This window comes from Rhinolophus sinicus, linkage group LG11 (assembly GCF_036562045.2).
Source record: "Rhinolophus sinicus isolate RSC01 linkage group LG11, ASM3656204v1, whole genome shotgun sequence".
NCBI classification, from domain to species: domain Eukaryota; kingdom Metazoa; phylum Chordata; class Mammalia; order Chiroptera; family Rhinolophidae; genus Rhinolophus; species Rhinolophus sinicus.
This window is the reverse complement of record NC_133760.1, coordinates 13,784,535-13,805,860: the sequence shown is the minus strand read 5'-3', so window position 1 is coordinate 13,805,860 and position 21,326 is coordinate 13,784,535. Positions and strand designations below refer to the sequence as shown.

At 35.2% G+C, this 21,326-nt stretch overlaps 1 protein-coding gene and 1 pseudogene across 7 annotated transcripts in view; both read left to right on the top strand.

Moving 5' to 3' along the window:
- Positions 1–12,536, top strand: part of ZFP82 (ZFP82 zinc finger protein) — a 63,032-nt gene extending 50,496 nt beyond the window's left edge. For 6 of the 7 annotated variants that reach the window (XM_074315785.1, XM_074315783.1, XM_074315782.1 and 3 more), the window contains one exon: positions 6,691–12,536. In XM_074315785.1, the coding sequence (XP_074171886.1) occupies positions 6,691–8,048 (1,358 nt within the window). In that variant the 3' untranslated portion in view covers positions 8,049–12,536. Of the gene's footprint in view, positions 1–4,945 lie in introns of all 7 variants that reach the window. The other variant, XM_074315791.1, reaches the window with a different exon arrangement.
- An 8,286-nt stretch (positions 12,537–20,822) lies between these two features.
- LOC109457212 (small nuclear ribonucleoprotein G) lies at positions 20,823–21,039 on the top strand (annotated as a pseudogene).
- The last annotated feature ends 287 nt before the right edge of the window (positions 21,040–21,326 follow it).

Here is a 21,326-nt window from a genome sequence, read left to right as displayed (position 1 = left end):
TTCTCTCCAATTTTCATCCTCTTTGAAGGGGGGTATGGGGTAGACAGGTGCTATCTTTGTTTTCTGTTGACAATCATTCTATCTATATTTTGATTCAGTTGCTTTCTTCTTTTCAATAGATAGATAGATAGACCCATTTCTGAGCTGGGCACTATGCTAGACTCTATCAATACAGTGGTAAACAAAACCTATCAAGTCCCAGTCTCCATGGTATTTACTTTGTAATAAGAGAAACATAGTAACTGTAAATAAGTAGAAAATATAATGTCAGGTAATAAGAGAGTGCTATGAAGAAAAGTAAACAGAGTAAGGGAATAGAGAATGGTGTGGAATGTGAAGGTCATTTTAGTTAACGGTGAGAGGGAAGCCTTTTTTTCGTTCACTTTTCTTATAAATTTTTAAATGGGAAATAAAAGATTACAAAGAAGAATATGCTTGACATTGCAATAATGTATGTTTTATCAGCAACTAAAGTTTCATATGAATTTATTCTTGTATAAAATAATATAAACGGAGCCACTTTAAAATGGTGTTAGAGCTACCATCCCAGAGGAATTGCCGTGATGTCTGATTCCTCAAACCTTTGGAACGTTAAAGCTGGAAAAATAGCCTTTGGACTGGGCCGAACGCAGCATTGTTATCCAAACAACTGTTTGCATAACTAACAAGGAAACACATTATGACTACCGACTGCCTCTTTATATTTAGCATCACTATGTTAGCTTATTTGCACCAATAGAAATTCCTTCCTTCTGGGGATCAAATATATGGTGATGGAAGGAGAACTGACTCTGGGTGGTGAACACACAATGGGATTTATAGATGATGTAATACAGAATTGTACACCTGAAATCTATGTAATTTTACTAACAATTGTCACCCCAATAAATTTAAAAAATAAATTAAAAAGAAAAAGAAATTCCTTCCTTCTATTGATGTAATTGTTCCCCTTCCGTTTCCCATAAATGCCTCTTTGCCTTCTCACTATTTGGGTTTCTGCCTGAATCAGTTCATCCTGAATAACTTGTTCTTTTAGATCTTAACTAAACGCATGTTGCTTCTTACTTTGGTCTTTTATTTTCAGGTTGACACGCTAGAAGATGGATCCATAGATCACAGAATATCATTCTTACTTGCCTTTTTCCATGTATGTATTAGGTTGGTGCAAAGGTAATTGCGGTTTAAAAGGTTAAAAATAATTGCATAAACCACAATTACTTTTGCACCAACCTAATATATATCTACCTGCACATGAGGAAGAAACATACATGAATGTGATTGACTATAGGGAGAAGGATCCCTTGGTTTAGCTTCTACCTCTATTTTCATCTCTCTTTGAACCTCTTGTTTAAAAAAAGATCCTTAAAATTCTTTATATAGAGACATATGTATGTTGTCGTTCTGTATTTGCTGTTTGTATATTGAGGTCTGGCTGAGGAGATTCATTTTAGGCTAAGTTCTTATTTTATAACAATAGGGTCATTTCTGTGCCCACACTGTTTATAATGATATCTTCTGACTCATTTTCTACCAAAGGAAAGAAAAACATGCTTTTTCCCCCCAATCCTAACTTATTTTTTATTCACATTTAGGTATAATTAAATGATATTTACAACTATTAATACTAAAAACAAACAAACAAATAAACAAAAAGACCCCAAAACAATGAAAGGCAGAGGTTCCAAGTGAATAAGTTAATATCTACTTAGGAAACATTTCGCCAAAATGACAATTGTTGACTCAAAGTTATACATCTTAAACAAGATCATTCCTTTTTTTCCTTCTTTTCTTTCTTCCTTTAAATAAGTTTTATTGAAGTATAAATGCATACAGAAAAGTGGACAAAAGAAGAAAGGATTTTTTGAGGAGGTAATACATGAGGAGAGACATGAAGCAGGCTCAAGCCACATGACTGTCTAGGGGAAGAACATTCTGAGCAGATGGAAAAGACCTAAAGAGGAGTTAGCTTTGCATGTCTGAGAAATAACAAGAAAGCTATTGTGGCTAGAATAGGGGGCAGGGGAGGGAAGGCAACAAGAAATGAGATCAGAGTTAAGCAAGGGCCAGGTAATGTAATCACTAAGAGAAATTGGAATCTGTAATCTGCTTTGTACTCTAAAATTATCCCTCTGGTGGAGTACAAAAGCAGGAAGGACCAGTACAGAGGCAGTGTCAGCTGTTCGGACTAGAAGTAATGGTTTGGATGAAAGGAAATGATAGGAGGTAGTAAAAAGCTGTTAGACTCGAGATATGTATGAAGGTAGTGCCGAAAAGAACTTGCTGTAAGTGGAGTAAGTGGGAAAGAGTGGTATCAAAGGAGAAGATAAAGGTGTTAACTTGAACAGCTGGGTAAATGGAATCACAATTTACTTGGGTGGGGAAGATAGGAAGAGCTGGTTGGAGGACAGACCTTAAGAGTTTCTGTTTGGGATATTTTAAGTCTGAAGTGTCTCTTTTTCCAGTTTGAGGTGTTAAGTAGGCAGCTGAATATGTACACCTGGAGCTCAGGAAGAGATTATGTCTTGATGTACATCTGGATGTCTTTACTTTAGGACTGGAATTTAAATCCATGGGTCTGAATGTGATCACCTAAGGAAGGCATGCAGATAGAAGAAAGCAGATGAGGAGAAGTGGCCACAAGATTGATTCATGGGGCACTCCAACATTTAGACCTTTGAAAGGGGGAGCAGCAAAGGAGATAGAGAAGGAGCAGCACTGATACAAAATAAAAACAAAAGAAAATGTTTCAAATGGGAAGAATAGAGAAGGAGGACTGAGAATTGACCCCAGGTTCTGGCAAGATGGAAAATGCTGGTGATCTTGTCAAGAGTGATTTTTAGTAGAATCAGGGTGAAATCGTGATTAGAATGACTTAACGAGAGATGGGTAGGTGATGAGAATGAGTATAAGACAACTCTTTGGAGGAATTATGTATGAAGGGAAGTTGGAAAATAGAGATCATAGTTACACTGGGGATATGGGTTACAAGCAGTATATTTTACAATATGAAATATTAGAGCATGATTGTGTGTTCATGGGAATGATTCTATAGCTGGAATAAATTGATGCAATAGAGAGAGAACATAATTGTGGGAGCAGTGTCCTTGAGGTAGGGGTGGATGAAGAGGATAGGATCCAGGAAACGAGAGAATTAGAAAGGAAAACAGTATCGTTATGAATGCAGTAGGTGATGGTCAATGTGGTAGAGATAATTCTTCTATTGTTGCTTTTTCTCAGTGAAATTAGACTAGAATGTGAGGATTGTTCAGTATGGACTTATTAGGATGTGATTAAAATTGGTTCTTAGAAGTACAGTTCTTGGATGTCAGGTTTTATTATTTTCAGATCTTTGTACACTGTCCCCAGTGTTGAAATGCAAACAGGGGACATCGGAACCAAGTCTTCTGTATCCCAGACCTTCTTGTATCTCTAGATTGTCAATGTAAGAAATGTCCAACCTGAAGAGAATTTCTATAAGAGCTAAAACTGATGCTAATGCCAGGAAGCAAGATCTCAAATGCTTCAGAGAATAACAGTTTTGAAATTTCTTTTATACATTTAGAATTAAGGAGGGAACATAAGGAAGATTACATGAAGGTGGGAGAAAGCAAGGTATAGGATAGTTAGCAAGGTTGTGTGCTCCCTTGAGTGTGGTTGCACCTTGCAGGTCTGGAAAAGAGGATTACTTCCGGTATTTCAAACGTGTTAACCTAGATGCACAAGAACAACGGACAGGGCTTGTTTAAAACCTTTCACTAAAGAAGTTATATGCCTGGGGTGTGACTACGCACCACGACCTGCCTAATTCGGAATATATGATCAGATCAACGTGGAAGGTTACTTTTGGTTAGATTTATTGTAGCGTCCCCTTTTCATCCACAAAAGCAAGTGGTTAAAAATAAAATGCTCAAGCAGACTACGTAATAAGTCCAGGTGATTTATTATTTAAAACCTCTTAAGTTTTCCAGCTATGCAATTATATCATCTGCAAATAGTTTTACCTCCTTCTTTTAAATTCTTTTACCTCTGTTTTTTTTCTGATATTAAGTACATTGACTAATAATTCCAGAGCTGTTTTTTTGTTAAGACAGTATGTATTTTATTTTAGGGAAGTAATCATTCCTGTTTTATTGAGCAGTTCTTCAAAATCCGGAATAGTTTTTTTTTTAGTTGCCTTTTCAGCATCTTTGGAGTTGATCATGTGATTTTTCCCCCCTTATCAGTTCTATTAATATGTTGAATTATCTTAATTGATTTCTCCATATTGGACCACTTTAACATTCTTTAAATAAACAACACTGGGTCTTTCAGTGTGCTGTTTTATTAAATATTTAGAAGTTTTACATTTATTTTCAGAAAATTGGTATGTAGTTTTCTTTTTATGAGTGGTCTTTGATATCACCTCATGAAAATAGCTTAGAAGTCCTTTTTCTTAGTTCTCAATCTAAATAGAATGTAGGGTTTTTTTTATGATTACCATTGTTTTTAAAAACAAAAATACTATTTTGGAACTGATTTGCCTTTCGATCTAAGAGTTATTTAATATAGACTTCTAAAATTTCAAGTGGATTTACTTTTTAAAATTTTCTTATTTCTGGTTTTAGTAGAATATGTCTATATGATTCCAACTTTTTTATGCAGACCATATTCTAATAATTGAAAACGTCATCCTTTTTCTCTCTCATTACACAACACATTTAAAACTTAAATTTTCCTATGCCTTTTGCTCCTACTGGCTTAGCCTCCTCTGGTCTGTATCCAACATGACCTTTGTTAGCAAGTTCTTTACACTTAAGTTCTTTACACTTAAGACCTTTTGTGCTATAATTAGTGAGTTCCTTACGTATCACATCCTTTTTTTGTTTTCTGCTAAGGACTTCATAAGAACTTCAGTAAGATCTAAACATTTTTCTGTGTCTGAAAAATCATTGGTACACATTTCTAGGAAATACAGGAATGGCTTTGCCTCTGAGGGAATGGAAAGAAGACCTGAGCAAGGTAATGGAGGAACAAAATCACTTGAGCATTTGTAAAATGGATGAGTGATAAAGCAGGTTTAAAGAAAGATTAAGTAAGTAGAACTCCTCAGTACCTTTGTTGTATGTGGAGACAAAGAAAAAGTAACCCATAGCTGTGTGAAGGAGGGAAGGCAGTGTAGATAATACTGCATAGAAGAGGGTATAAGCAGTAGAAGGATGTATAGGAATATACAGCCACCATTTTCTATTTATATATTTAGCTGAGCTAGCTTGGATGAATAAAGGGAATATTTAATCATTATAGTAAGGTATATAGTAATTATACCAAAGAGAGATTAGAAGCAGAGAAATGTATTCAGAATAAGTATATAACTATGGTAATTAAATGAGTGAAACTTACTATGTGCTGTGAATTTATTATTTAACGGAGAATAAAGAAGCGATTATTTCTGCCCTTGAAGAGGGTTAGGGGTAAGAAAATAAGCAGAATAACAATTGGAAAAATTAATATATAATTTCAACATAGATTATATATTACATATACATATATAACAACACAGATATATAATAACAACATAGATTTAGATACTATCAGAAAATGACTTTAAGATTTCAGAATGAGAAAGAGACAGCCATGCAAAGAGCCCAATCAGAAGATTTGTGGGAGATACAGCAGATTGAAAAGTCCTAAGAGATGGAAAGTAAGTTGGGACATGTTCAAAGATTTGAAAGAAGTCCTCTCCAGGTAGCAGTAAAGAGGACAGTATAGAGATGATGTGTTAGAAGCAGAGGTATTTTAACCACAGTAAGTTTGATTTTATTCTAACAATAAAGAGAAATTGTTGAAAAGTTAAGTATGATTTTTTTTAACCTTTCATCTCCATCAGAATCATGTGGAGAATATTAAATATAGGCCTGTCCAGGACTGTAGAATCCTATCCAAGAGGTTTAGGTGGTATCTAAACATCAGTATTTGTAATAAGTTCCCTGGTAATTCTGACACATCTCAATTTGAGAACCACTGACTTAAAATGTTTACAGGCATACCTTGGAGATACTGTAGGTTTGGTTTCAGACCACCGCAATAAAGCGAATATCTCAATAAACAAAAGTCAGGAATTTTTTTGGTTTTCCAGTGCATATAAAAGTTATGTTTACACTATACTACAGTCTATTAAGTGTGCAATAGCATTTTTTTTAAAACAATGATGTACATACCTTCATTAAAAATTATTGCTATAAATATGCTAGCCAGCATCTGAGCCTTTCGCACGTCTTAATCTTTTTGCTGGTGGAGGGTAACATCAAAGATCACTGATCACAGATCACCATACAAATATAATAATGAAAAAGGTTGAAATATTGCAAGAATTACCAAAATCTGACACAGATACCCAAAGTAAACAAGTGCTGTTGAAAAAATTGCACCGAAAGACTTGCTGAATATAGGGTTGCCACAAACCTTCAAGTTGTAAAAAACTTAATGTCTGCAAAGCACAATAAAGTGATGTATAATAAAAGGAGATATGCCTGTACTTAATCACCAGTCTCACTTTCTCACATCAACTCTCATTTTTCCTGGTGTTCCCTTATGCATTTTTTCACCAAATTCTATAACTATCTTTAGAATTTCAATGGAAATTACTTTGGTTATCTTTTATTTCCACTTTAGAAAAAGGGACTACATGTTTGCTCTCTTGTTTTCTTTCAGATTTGGAGACAAGGCATGAGACCAGGAAGTCATCTTCAGAAAATGACATTTATGAAATAAACTTATCCCAGTGGAAGATAATGGAAAGAATTAACGACCATAGTCTTAAGGACCTCATTTTAAAAAATGATTGGGAGTCCAAAAGAAAATTTAAAGGACAAGAGGGATATTTTGGTCAAGTGAAAATTACATCTCAAAAAGTGTCCTCTTACCAGAAACGCACATCCCTTAATCCATATCAGAGAATTCATTTTGTTGAGAAACCCTATGAATGTAAGGAATGTGGGAAGGCCTTTAGAGTACGCCAACAACTTACTTTTCATCACAGAATTCATACTGGTGAAAAACCCTATGAATGTAAGGAATGTGGGATGGCTTTTAGACAGACTGCCCACCTTACTCGACATCAGAGACTTCATTCTGTTGAAAAACTCTATGAATGTAAGGAATGTGGAGAATCTTTCGTATGTGGCCCAGACCTTAGAGTACATCAGAAAATTCATACTGGTGAGAAGCCCTATGAATGTAAGGAATGTGGGAAGGCCTTCAGAGTGCGGGGACAACTTACTCTCCATCAGAGGATTCATACTGGTGAGAAACCCTATGTATGCACAGAATGTGGAAAGGCCTTTAGACAGTATGCACACCTTACTCGACATCAGAAGCTTAATATTGCTGACAAACTCTATGAATGTAAAGAATGTGGGAAGGCCTTTTTATGTGGCTCTGGCCTTCGAGTGCATCACAAACTTCATACTGGTGAGAAACCTTACGAATGTAAGGAATGTGGGAAGGCCTTTCGCGTGCGACAACAACTAACACTCCACCAGAGAATTCACACTGGTGAGAAACCTTATGAATGTAAGGAATGTGGAAAGACCTTTAGTCGTGGTTATCATCTTATTCTTCATCACAGAATTCATACTGGTGAGAAACCTTATGAATGTAAAGAATGTTGGAAGGCATTTAGTCGTTATTCACAACTTATTTCACATCAGAGCATTCATATTGGTGTTAAACCCTATGACTGTAAGGAATGTGGGAAGGCCTTTAGGCTGCTTTCACAACTTACACAACATCAGAGTATTCATATTGGTGAGAAACCTTATAAATGTAAGGAATGTGGGAAGGCCTTTAGATTGCGCCAAAAACTTACTCTACATCAGAGCATTCATACTGGTGAAAAGCCCTTTGAATGTAAGGAATGTAGGAAGGCCTTTAGACTTAATTCATCCCTAATTCAACATCTGAGAATTCATTCTGGTGAGAAACCTTATGAATGCAAGGAATGTAAGAAGGCCTTTAGACAACATTCACACCTAACCCATCATCTGAAAATTCATAATGTAAAGATGTAAGAAAGTCTTCAGTCCTGTGTTGTAGAACATGCTATGAATGTAGGAATTAATCCCTTTTGCTTCATACATAGGTTAATTTAATATATTCTACCATTACTCAAACCTGATAAACTTCACATTCATTCTAAAAACTAATAACAAAAGTGCGAAACACACATCTATCCCATCACTTTCCTGCTTATGTTATATTGAACAAGATGCTTAAGTGCTCTGTGTTGTAATTTATTCATTTGTAAAATGGTAATATGCTGTGACAGTAAAAATGACCAGAAATTCACTGATACTCCTCCCATCAAGAGGTAGAATCCACATCCTTTCCCCTTGAATCTGGTCAGACTTTGACCAGTAGAATATAGTAGAAATACTGCTGTGCAAGCTTTTGAACCCAGGGTTTACTTGTAGATTTTACTTCATTTTTTGAGATACTCTCTCAAGTTCAGATCCTAAGTTGTTATGTTAAAAAGTCTGGCTACTCTGCTGAAGGGACCACATGAAGAAGCCCTGAGACAACAGAGAGGGAGAGGTACCCTGTTTGGCCCAGCCTTACAGATGTGTCCACCAACACCAGACATTTGAGTGAAATAATTTTGGATCTGCCAGACTAGCTACCAGCAGAATGCCACTGAGTGATTCATACAGTGAGTTGATGCTGTACAGAACAGAATTGACCAACTGAGACCTTGCCCAAATTCCTGACGCACAAAATCATGAGATACAGTCAAATGGTTCTTTTAAGCCACTGAATTTTGTTTTGTCATCATTAATATTACTCTTGAAAATTCACAAAGATTTTGGGCACAGTGAATATGGAAATGCCCTTCACCAACACTCATTCCTGTTGGACTTCAGATAATCTATTGTTAAAATAGTGAAAGTGAGAAATGCTTTTTTTCAATTCGTTCATTAAAAAGCAGATTCTCTACAATCTATATTTTGTGGCCTTGGTCTAAATTTAATTTGAAATAACAAAGGATCACATAAAAAGAAACTATTTGGAAATTTAAAATCACCTGTGTTATATAACTCCTGCAATAATTTTTTAAAAATCCATTGTAGCCTTTATTTTTTTTAATTATTATTTTTTTTACTGCTCAAATTGTCCTATCTTTGGCCAGTGGTTATTCCCTCAAATTGGCTCCTGTGTCCTTTGGTCGTGACCACTGTAATCTTTGATAGCTTCTTATTTTTCTAACCAAACACATTGGTCAGCTGTGAAGCATATTAGGACATTTATTGGTAAATAAATGGGGGAAATGGAGCATTTATCTCACTTTCCTTTATGAACCATATTTTAAGACACCCAAAAGTTGGTGAAGAAAGTTCTTTATTATTAGACAACTCTAGCTAATAAGGTAAAGGAATGATAGGTTGAAGACCATTGGATAAAAAATTGATAGGAAGCTTTTAATGGATGGAGTAGAATGACAGAACCCACTAATCAATATTAACATCTATAAGTTATATCAACTCGGCGATTCTTGATGTGATGCAATGAATGTATACAGCACCACCTGTGAAGTATCCTTGCCTAAAATATTGGTTCAGAAGTATAATTTAGTCTCTAAGTTTAAATACCAGTTTACAGGAAACTTGGAGACTAATGGAACAAATTAATGACATAAAGAAGCAAACAACCACATCTAGAATGTGGGAAATTCCACAGAACTAGTGACCTAATTTCTTAACCAATATATGTCAAGACAAAATTAAAACAGAATCTAACAAAAGAAACTTAAGAGACATAACAAATACAGTGTATGGAATGTGTTGGGACGCTTTTGTAAAAATGTATGCATGATTTGTGTTAATCAGGTATGGTAAGATATGCAGACACAGAAATGATTGTCATGAAGGAAGAAGTTCATACTCAGAGCCCTAGAAATAGGAAGCATCACATGCCACTCAGGTCCACATAGGGAAGCATCCAGTTTTGTTGGGAGGCAGAAGGGACGAGACCACAGAGCATGGTTGAGAGTCTTTACTGGAGTTTTCTTACAAAGGAATGGGCAACGCTGAGTAGGTACACTGAGCAAGTTTAGGATTGTATAGTTGAATAATTTCGGTGGACTCTGAGCTATAGGGGTGGCCCCTACTTGTCCAGTGCCTGGCCCTGGAGTGATTTAGGGCAGGGGGAATATTGGCTTGCTGTGTGAGAATTTGATAAAGGAGATGATTGGGGATATAGGTTTTATATTGGTTAGTTTGTATATCAAAGGCATGCTTGCAGTACAGTCATTTGCTGTCTCTAGGAATTTGCTAGCCCTGGGAGCGGTAGTCTCCAAGTCCCCAAATGCCAGAGCATGAAGAATACAGAAAAGAAAATATCTATACAATCCTGATTTGGACAAATAAATGAAAAAAATTTAGATTGTAAAAATGTAAACCTACAGTGGGTATTCAATTATATTAAGCAATTATTCATTTTCCTAGGCATGACGTGGGTTTGTGTGTATAGGTACTTATGCATTAGAGATTCATACTGAAGTATTCAAGGGTGAAATTATGTAATGTCTATGATATGCTTTATACCAGTCCAGAAAAACAAATGCTGGGAGGGATAAATGAAACAGGTTTGGCAAAATGTGGCTAAGTGTTGAAGCTGGATAATGGGTACGTAGGGTTCATTGTGCTATTCTGCCTTTGCATATATTTGAAACTTTTCACAATAAAGTTTTTTAAGTAGAAAATCAAATCTGAAATTTTAGACTCTTAGTGATAAATGATGTGATGCCTTCAAATAAAAAATTGTGGGAAATGACCAAAGCTCTCCTTGGTAGAAAATTAATAACCTTAATGCATTTAGAAAACCTGGATTGAACAACTAGTGTTTGTCTTGTTTACCATTCAGTCCTGATAACTACAGTGCCATCACATAACAGGCAGTTGATAAAGGTGCTGAAAAAAATAAACATTAACTTAAGCCAGAAATTTAAAAAAATAAAAAAATAAAAACCAAGGTAAGTAGCAGGAAGTAATCTATACAGTAAAAGTAGAAATTATTGGGATAGTTAATGAAATAGTAGATATTCTCTTTGAAAAAAACCATTAATATAGAATTGGCAGTTAATACTTAGGAAAATGACTCAGTTATAGCTTTATGTATGGGAAAAGTAAAATAGCTACGTACAGGAGATTTAAAAATGTTAAAGTTATACCCATGTATGTATTACTATATACATGTATTTCAATATGTATAAAAATATAGAGAATGAATTATTTAGAGAAACCTAAATGATCAAAGTTGACTCAAGATACTATAAAAAACCTGAACAGACCTATAAACAAAGCAAAACAAATTTTTTGTAAGGGTTTTTAAAATTTTTTTATTGGGGAATATTGGGAAACAGTGTGTTTCTCCAGGGCCCATCAGCTTGAAGTTATTGTCCTTCAATCAACAACTGTGGAGGGCGCAGCTCAGCTCCAAGTCCAGTTGCTGTTTTCATTCTTCAGTTGCAGGGTGTGCAGCCCACCATCCCATGTGGGAATTGAACCAGCAATCTTGTTGTTGAGAGCTCGCACTGTAATCGACTGAGCCATTAGGCCGCCCCAAAGCAAAAATTTTTACTGTTATGATCTTGTTTTTGAAAAACTAGAATCAGTAGTTTTTCAGGTAATAAGAAGTTTTAAAGAATAGATAACTTACAACAAAATTTTGCTGATTATTCCATAAGACAGTATCCCAATAACAGATGAGGATAACCCCTGAAAAGCAAAATCTGGGCCAGTATCACTTATAAGATACACACTAACATTCAAAATAAAGTTCAGTAAATTGAACTCGGTAGTCTATTAAAAAGATTATAAAACATAAAGTGACCTACCAGGAATATCCAGGGGAATGACCTGTTGTGATTTAATTAGGTGTCCAGATTTTAGGTTTTCTAACTTGAGCAGTGTAACAATGTTGGAAAAAGTGACATGATCCAGCCCCAACATCTTTTTTTTTTCAATTAAAGTTTATTGGGGTGACAATTGTTAATAAAGTTACATAGATTTCAGGTGTACAATTCTGTAATACATCATCTATAAATCACATTGTGAGTTCACCACCCAGAGTTAGTTCTCCCCCAACATCTTTTAAATTGTTTCTCTTCTTATTCTTGTTTATCTTATTTTCATCAGCTTTACAAAAGGAATAAACAATAGATATGAAAAACAGGCATTCAACACTTAAAAACCTCTCACAAAATAAAAGTGAGTATTGCCACCTCATTTTGAACCAAACCTCTGTAATGTTTCTTTAGTCGTACATTAAGACTTGTACCTACAAGTCCATTTTGCTAAGAACGGCAGATTGGGCAGATGTCAATGAATAATCATTAATCATCTAGAATAATCATTCACCATCTAGTGGGAATATTATTTGCCACTCATTATTTCAAATTGTTTCTTTAATTTGTAAACTGTATACACAATGTTTCCACAAAAATGTAATGCCAAAAAGTATTATAATTGCTATAATAAAATTAATTTTTGCTAATAGGTCAATGTGTTTCTCCTCCATGGTTACATTTTGATGTTAATAGAGGTCTTCTGGAGACAGTACATTAACTCAAAATTTCTGAAAATATGTTGCACAAAACAGTAGTACTTAATGGTACTTGAAAATGGTTTTGTGGTCAAACAAGCAAAGGAGCTCTGATGCTATATTTCTTGAAGGGGAAAAATTCACATTAAGTGTCTTGACTATTTTGATACTATTTAAAAATGTTTCATTTTATCTAACCCAGTATATCTCAGACCTCACTATAGAACTCCCATTCTCAATACCTATTACAGATGTGATTTCACTTTGGTAGATGTTGCTGTAACCAAAAAGGGTGGCTTCAAGGATAGAAATGTCAGCATTATGGCAGGTGTGTGGCAAGGAAAGCAACTCATCATGCTATCTAATTGCTTTAAATTTTTTTTTTAAGGAGGGCGCAACTCACAGTGGCCTGTGCAGGGATCCGACCGACAACCTTGCACCATGCTCTAACCAGCTGAGCTAACTGGCCACCCCTAAAAAAAATTTTAACGGCTTTTCAATAGACTATAATAGAAAACCCGTAGCCCTATTATTTAAATACACCATAAGTATGTAGGCCTTTTATTGGTAATTTTTATTTCTTCCTGAAAAATATCTTACTGAATATCTCTATTTCTTGCTATACATAAGCAAGAATTTCTCTGAGGTATTTATCAGAAAATGGGATTGTTCAGTCACAGGTTATATTCACTTTTTTTCTTTGTAAAGACTTTATTGGGGAAGGGGAACAGGACTTTATTGGGGAACAGTGTGTACTTTCAGGACTTTTTTCCAAGTCAAGTTGTCCTTTCAATCTTAGTTGTGGAGGGTGTGGTTCAGCTTCAAGTTGTTGTCCTTTCAGTCTTACTTGCAGGGACGCAGCCCACCATCCCTTGCGGGACTTGAGGAGTTGAACTGGCAACCTTATGGTTGAGAGCCCACTAGCCCATGTGGGAATCGAACCAGCAGTCTTTGGAGTTAGGAGCATGGAGCTCTAACCGCCTGAGCCACCGAGTCGGCCCCGGTTATATTCACTTTTAACCTCTCTAGGTATTCCTGGAAAAGTGGAAAACATCATTTTGCCAATTTACAACCCCTTCAGCCAGTGAAATATTGTTTCCACCTCTTGTATGTGCTTTAATATGTTCCTGGTTAATAGTGAGTTGAGCATCTTTTCACATCTGTTTATTGCTAAACACTGTAATTTGCCAGTTCATGTCTTTTGCTCGTATTCATTTTATTTTAATTAAAAATTTTTTTTTAATTGGGGACTATTAGGGAACAGTGTGTTTCTCCAGGGCCCATCATCTCCAAGTTGTTGACTTTCAATTTAGTTGTGGAGGGCACAGCTCAGCTCCAAGTCCAGTTGCCGTTTTCAATCTTTAGTTGCAGGGGGCACAGCCCACCATCCCATGCGGGAATTGAACCAGCAACCTTGTTAAAAGAGCCCAGACTCTAACCAACTGAGCCTGCCAGCTGCCCCCGTATTCATTTTTTAAAGACCATTCATATAAGAATTGTGGGATTCTTAAAAATAACATTGTAGATAGTAATCCTTTAGTATTATAAATTATGAATTTACCTTGTCCCACATTCTGGCTTATATCTGTATTTATACTGATACTATCATATTAAAATTTTAAATATGTTGCAGTCATAGCTCTCATTATTACCCAATAAAAATCTTTTAAATTTAGTTTATTTTTTACTAGAGTTTTAGTTTCTAGGTAATTAGTATGTCAACTGCAAACAGATATAATTTTGTTCTTTTCTGAATATTTACAGTGATTATTAACTATTCCTACTGTAATAGAAAGAATTTCCAGAACAAGATTTAGGATTAGTGGTGTTAGCAGGCATCTAATTGTTTCCCCCAATTTAATGGAAATCACTTAGTGTAATGTTTGCTCTAGGTTTGAGGTAAACAGACTTTGTGTTGTTTTCTTCCGTCTCTAATTAGCTTTTTTTAAAGAAATGCCTGCTGAATATTGTCAGATGCCATTTTGGCACATTGATATAATGTTTTTCTTCTTGAATTTGTTAATGTGGTAAGTTGTACTTTGGTCATTAAGGCAGTATGGTATTGATGCAAGAATGAACAAATAGACCAATGAAACAAAATAAAGAGCCCTGAAATAGTCCTACATATATGTGGTCATTTGATTCATGACAATGGCTTCACTGCAGTATGGTAGGGAAATGATCTTTTTGGTAAGTAGCATTGGGTCAGTTGCATATTCATAGCAATAAATTAATCTTGGCTCTTACATCACACCTACATACAAATCAATTCAAGATGCATTAGTGATCTAATTATAAAAGATATAGGCTTTAGAAGAAAACATAGAATATCTCTCTAGGCTTGGAGTAGCAAAGATTTCTTAACCAGAACACACACACAAAACCATATTGGGAAAAATGGTGAATTTTACTATATTAAATTTAAGAATATATTTTCATCAAAGTCACCGTTGTAGGAGAATATATCTACAATATATATATTTGACGAAGGACTCATCCAGAATATATGAAGAACCCCTACAGATCAATAAATGACAGACAACCGAATAGGAAATGGGGGGGGAGGAATTGAAATAACCACTTTTTTAAAAAAAGGCGATCCAAATGGCCAATAAAGATATCAAAAAGTGTACAAATTCATTAATAATCAAGAAAATGGAAAAATTAAAACCACAATGTGAAATGACTATATACCCACCAGAATAGCTAATGAAAAAAGTGTGTACAAAATGCTTCTGCATAATGCCCACCTACAGTGTGCCATTGAGTGCTTTAACCAACAATATGCTAGTGAATATTAAAGATCCCCAATCTCCAGGAAAATCTGAGGAGCAAACAACCAGTGAGTACATAAGAAAACTTCAGATATTGATAAGGGCCATGAAGACAAAAGATAATGGGAAGAAAATTACTAGAGGGGACAGTTCAGTCAGTCATCTCATCTGAAGTATGTACAGTGTCCATAATGGTAGCAGTACAGGTTTTACACAAGAATAGCCAGGCTAACACTCAAAAAGAAATGCCACAAAGGGATACTAGTTCTACCAGATATTTAAACATGCTAAAAAGTCCCTATAATCAAAATGATGTGGCACTCGTGGAGTGAAATAGAACAGAAAGTCCATAAATACACCCAAATATACAGGGGATTTTAGTACAAGGGATGGGTGAAGTGACACCTCTCTGAATATACCTTTTTGTATATTTTTTACTTTGGGGATCATGTTAATATTTTGCATATTTAAAAAATCAATAGCAAAGAAGGGAGAGACCCTAAATTGCAATATAAACAAAAACATATTTCTCCCACACTAAAGGACAAAAAAGAACCCAAATAATCTTTGAAGACAATTTGATCATATTCCCTCAGGCTAAGACAAAAAAACAAATAACTCCAATAAGTAAGATTGACTTACACAGTGATATAGATTAGCAATTCTGAAACTGTTTCTTCATGTTTTCTAGAATAAAAAAAAAAAAAAGTAAGTACTTGTGGGAGTAAGTAAGTACTTGTGGGAGCCAATTCCCTATCATTGCAATAGGGAAAGGAGGAGGCTAGAATGAACCCTGGATTGCAATTGGTATCACTATAAAGTCACGATTTAAAAAATATATATAGATATAGAAATACATATAGATGAATGTACATATATACATATATTTGTGATATATAGTTTTATATATATATATATACTTCCTAGTGAGGACATAGAAGCAATGACATCCCAATAGCAATGAGACTATCCAGCACCATATCCAAGGAAATAGGGCTCCTTGGAAAAATAGCATATACCAACATTAAGTAATGTGCCAACTTATTCATGTAGAAAGAATGGTGAATTCGAAAACCCCCATCAATAACCATCACAAATAACAATTGATTCTGGTAAGAATCATCAACAAATATTAAACTAGTGGGTGAAATTTTGATGAGAAATAGATGTTGATCATCTTAGTGTCTCTCACAAAGGGAAAAAAAGAATCATTACAGTGAAGAAATTGGGCAGACACCACCTTAACCAAGTAATCAAAGTTATCATAGCCAGTATGAGACAAAATGACAACCTGTACCTCCTGACAGAGCAACTCCTGTGATATTCCTGTCAAAAGACATAACAAGAATCTAATCCTAAATGAAACGCAGAAAAATGCAAATTGAGCAATGTTCTACAAAATAATTGGCTTTCAAAAATGTCAAGGTCAAGAATGACAAAGCTTGAGGAATTATTTCAGATTAAAGGAGACTAAAGAGACATGACAATTTAAATGTAATGTAATCTGATCCTGGACCAGAAAAATTTTTTTCTCTAAAGGCTTTATTGGAACAATTGCAAAATGTGAATAAGGTTTGTAGATGAAATAAAAGCATCAGTGTAAAGTTTCTAATTTTGATCACTGTACTGTTATTATGGAAGAGAATGTCTGATTTTAGGATGTATATCCTGGAGCATTTAGAAGTAAAGGAGCCTTATATGTGCAACTGAGTTTTTGGAATGAAATTCCAATTATTCAGAGAAAAATTAGCCTCATAAAGCAAAGGCAGTAAGTGTTACCAATTTCAGAACCTTTATGAAGGGTATACAGGAATTCTTTGTGAAATTCCTGTGACTTTTCTATAAGTTTGATATTATTTCAAAATAAAAAGTTTTATTAGCAAACGGCAGGTTTGCATTCTGCCTCCTCCATTAAATGCTCTGTGATGATGGACAAGTTACTTCACCTCTCTGTGCCTCTGTGTGTCTGTCACATGAGGATCAAAGTAACACCCATGGAATGGGGTTGTTATGAGGAATAATTAATACATGTAAGATTCTTAAACTAAGCCTGACAAATAGAAAGAGCACTATAAATTTTAGGTTTTATAATTTGTACTTGAAATTTTGTCTTTTATCACCTCCAAGAAATTTTCTTGTCTTTTCTTTTTCCTTCAAATTCCCTTTTCTTCGTTATTATTGATTTCTCCTTATAGAATTCCTAGTAGACATTAGAATTTCTGGCACTGCCTCTCCTATGTCATTTTCTCTAGTGTTTTCCATCTTTATTCTTTTGTACAGAGTTTTGGGAGAAACTCTAAGCTTGATTTTTCTATTCTTTTAGTCACCCTTCCACTATCTCCATTCTTCTATTCAAACAAGCTATTGAGTTATTTAATTCATGTGTTTAATACCCAAGAGAGCAGTTTTTCTTTTTTCAGTATAATCTGGTTTTATGAACAATTTTTCTTTTCCAATATTTCAGGAGATGGGATTGAGGTATGGTGGGAGATGTAGATTCTTAATGGGGTTTTAAGGGCTTTGTTCTAAATTCGTGAGGTCCAGCCATTTTTTTTTGCCATTGGGATCCTTGAAACACTCTAGTATCCTTATAATAAATCTCCCTTTTCACTTGCTACTTCTTAATTTAGAAGGTAATGCAAGTTTGCTGCACCCATTATCTTGTTCTATAACCGCATACTTCGTTTTGAATGAATTTTTTCTTTTAGAATGATTTAGATTTACAGAAAAGTTGCAAAAAAAATAGTTCAGAGTTCCCAAATTATGAGCTCCCATTTTCCCCTTTTGCTTTTTGTTTGTTTCTTTGAAAGACACATCTTTTTTAAAAAAAATTTTTTTTGGGGGGGAAATATTGGGGAACAGTGTGTTTCTCCAGGGCCCATCAGCTAGTTGTGGAGGGCGCAGCTCAACTCCAAGTCCAGTCGCTGTTTTCAAATTGAACTGGAGCTTGCGCTCTAACCAAATGAGCCATCTGGCAGCCCCTCCCCTTTTGTTAACATCTGTATTACTATGGTACATTTGAGATAACTAATGAGCCAATACTGATACATTGCTATCACCTAAAGTCCACATTCCCATCAAATTTCCTTAGTTTGTACTTAATATCCTTCTGTCCCAGAATCCCATTCAGGATGCCAGATTACACTTAGTCATCCTGTATCCTTATGCTCTTCAAGACTGGCAGTTTCTGTTTTCTTGTTTTTGATGCCCTTGACAGTTTTGAGAAATATTGGTCAGTTGTTTTATAGAATGTCCCTGAAGTTGGGATTGTCTAATGTTTTTCTCCTAGCTGGACTGGGGGTTTGGATTTGAGGGGAGGAAGACCACATTAACTGCCATCCTTACAATAGCATATTAAAGGTACATGGTATCAACATGACCATCACTGATGTTAGCCTTGAACACTAGCTGAGGTAGCGTTTGCCAGATTTCTCCACTGTACAGTTTCTTTATTACCCTCCCCTTACTATACTCTTTGGAAAGAAATCATTATGCACAGCCAGCTTTTAAAAAGTGGGGAGTAATGCTCCAACTACTTGAGAAGGGGTAATCTACACAATTTAGAATTCTTCTATATGGGAGATTTTTCCATTCTCCCCGATTTATTTATTTATTAAACAATTTATTGATGTTAGGATGGACTCACGGATATTTATTTTATACTTGGATTATAATCTAATACTATGCTATCTATGTATCATCTATCACTTATCATCTACCTACATATTTATTTATTGCTCAAATTGTTCTAGCTTTGGCCATTGTGAACTCTTTCAGTTGGCTCCTATGTCTCTTTGAGATCATTTTGTATTTTGAGCACTCCCTTTTTCTTGTATATTCCCTGCTCAGCCTTTGAATCAACCATTTTTCCAAAGAAAATGTCGGATGGTATTAGAAACCAAGATCTGGGCACAGGGGTTGTTCATTTTTTTCCTGGGATGTAATTGCTTTTAGGCTCTCTCAGCAGACAGAGCTAGAAAATATATTTGTTTATACTAACCCCAGTAAATATACATATCTATAATTATTTATATGTGTGTGTGTGTATGTGTGTATGTTATATTAAGCTAAACACAAGTTCATTGATTTCTCTGACTCTAATCTAGTAACACATAGTTCATTCCAGCCTTCCCCACTTCCTGTCCTGGAACCTTCCACTCCAAGACTGAGAAACCTGGCTCCCACTGTCTGCCATCCATTTATTCATTCATTCATTCATTCATTCATTCATTCATTTAATACCAGAGTACATGTACAGTGGTTTCAGAATTGTTTATCCATACACCTATGAAAAACAACTTTACCAGTTAGAGTACAGTGTTGATGTACATTTGTCTTTAGACTCCCAGTTTCTACTCATTTCCAAAGTGATGTAGGTCAGCTTCTTCCCTCGCCCCAAACTCTTATCATACATTGTTAATAGATTATTTTGTCACTATCTGAATTTCATCCTGGGATCCCTCAGATCAACCTCCTAATTGATTTTTTTAATGTGTATGCATTAAGGTTCACTCTTTGTGCTGTGATATTCTATGGACTTGGACAAATGCATAGAGTCATGTATCCTCTACTGTAGTAAAATACAGAATAGTTTCACCACTCTAAAAAATTCCTGTGCTTCATATATTCAACTCTCCCAAACCCCTAAACCTCCAGCAACTAGCAAAGTATTTTATTCCTCTAATGTTATGTAAATGGAATCATACAGTGTGTAGTTTTTTCAAACTACCCTCTTTCACTTAGCAATATGCATTTGTGCATGCTACTTCTTTCAGACTTGCTTCTTTCACCTAGCAACATGTGTTTAATTGCTGTATCAGATGGTAAGACTATATTTAGCTCTATAAGAAATTACTAAATTATCTTCCAAAGTGGCTGTACCATTTTGCATTCCCACCAGAAATGAATGAGAATTCATTATGATGTTCTGTGTCCTTTCCATTAATTGGCATTGTCAATTTTTTGGATTTTAGCCATTCTAATAGGTGGGTAGTTGTTATGGACTGGATGTCTATTTCCCTACAAAGTTCATACGTTGAAATCCTAACCTCTAATGTAATACTATTAGGAAGTAGGGCCTTTAGGAAGTAATTAGGTCATGAGGGTGGAGCCCCCATGAATGGGATTAGTGCCCTTATAAGAAGAAACAGGAGAACTTGCTTCCACTCTCTCTGCTCTCTCCCACATCTGAGAAATAAATGTCTGTTGTTTAAGCCACCCAATGGGTGGTATTTTGTTATGCAGCCCTAGCAAACTCATACAAATACACACACCTACCTCACAAAGGAAGATATACAAATATCCAATAAACATATAAAAAACATCATTGTCATCAGATAAATAAAATTTGAAACCACAGTGAAATAGCTCTACATACTCACCAGAATGACTAAAATTTAAGACTGTCATGGTCTGCTGTGGGAGCATTCCGTTTGGAGGCATCTTTGAGCTCATTGAGTAGGCACCGTGAGCAAAGCTCACTTTCCCAAGTTGAAAAAATTTATGGACAAGAAGTTGTCATTGAAATTAAATGGCAGCAGATACGTCCAAGGAATATTGAGGGGATTTGATCCCTTTATGAATCTTGTGATAGATGAATGTGTGAAGATGGCAACTAGTGGGCAACAGAACAATATTGGAAATGATGGCAATTCAAGAAAACAGTACCATGTTAGAAGCCTTGAAATGAGTATAAGAAATGGCTTTGTTCAACAGAGAAATCAACTGCTTTCACATGTCCCCTCTCCACAGTACCTATTTTATTACATATAAAAATCGGGTCATGTACATTTTCATATGAAACGTTTTTGTTAAATAAACTTTTGCAATAGTAAAAAAAAATAAAATTTAATGTTGTGGTCACTTGCGGGTTGTGAAAGAATTCATGAGGCACAGAAGGGTAGAAATCAGAAAATTTATTTAAGAAGAGAAACACTGGCAAAGGAGATGCTGGGGGCAGAGTCTAGAGCAGACAGC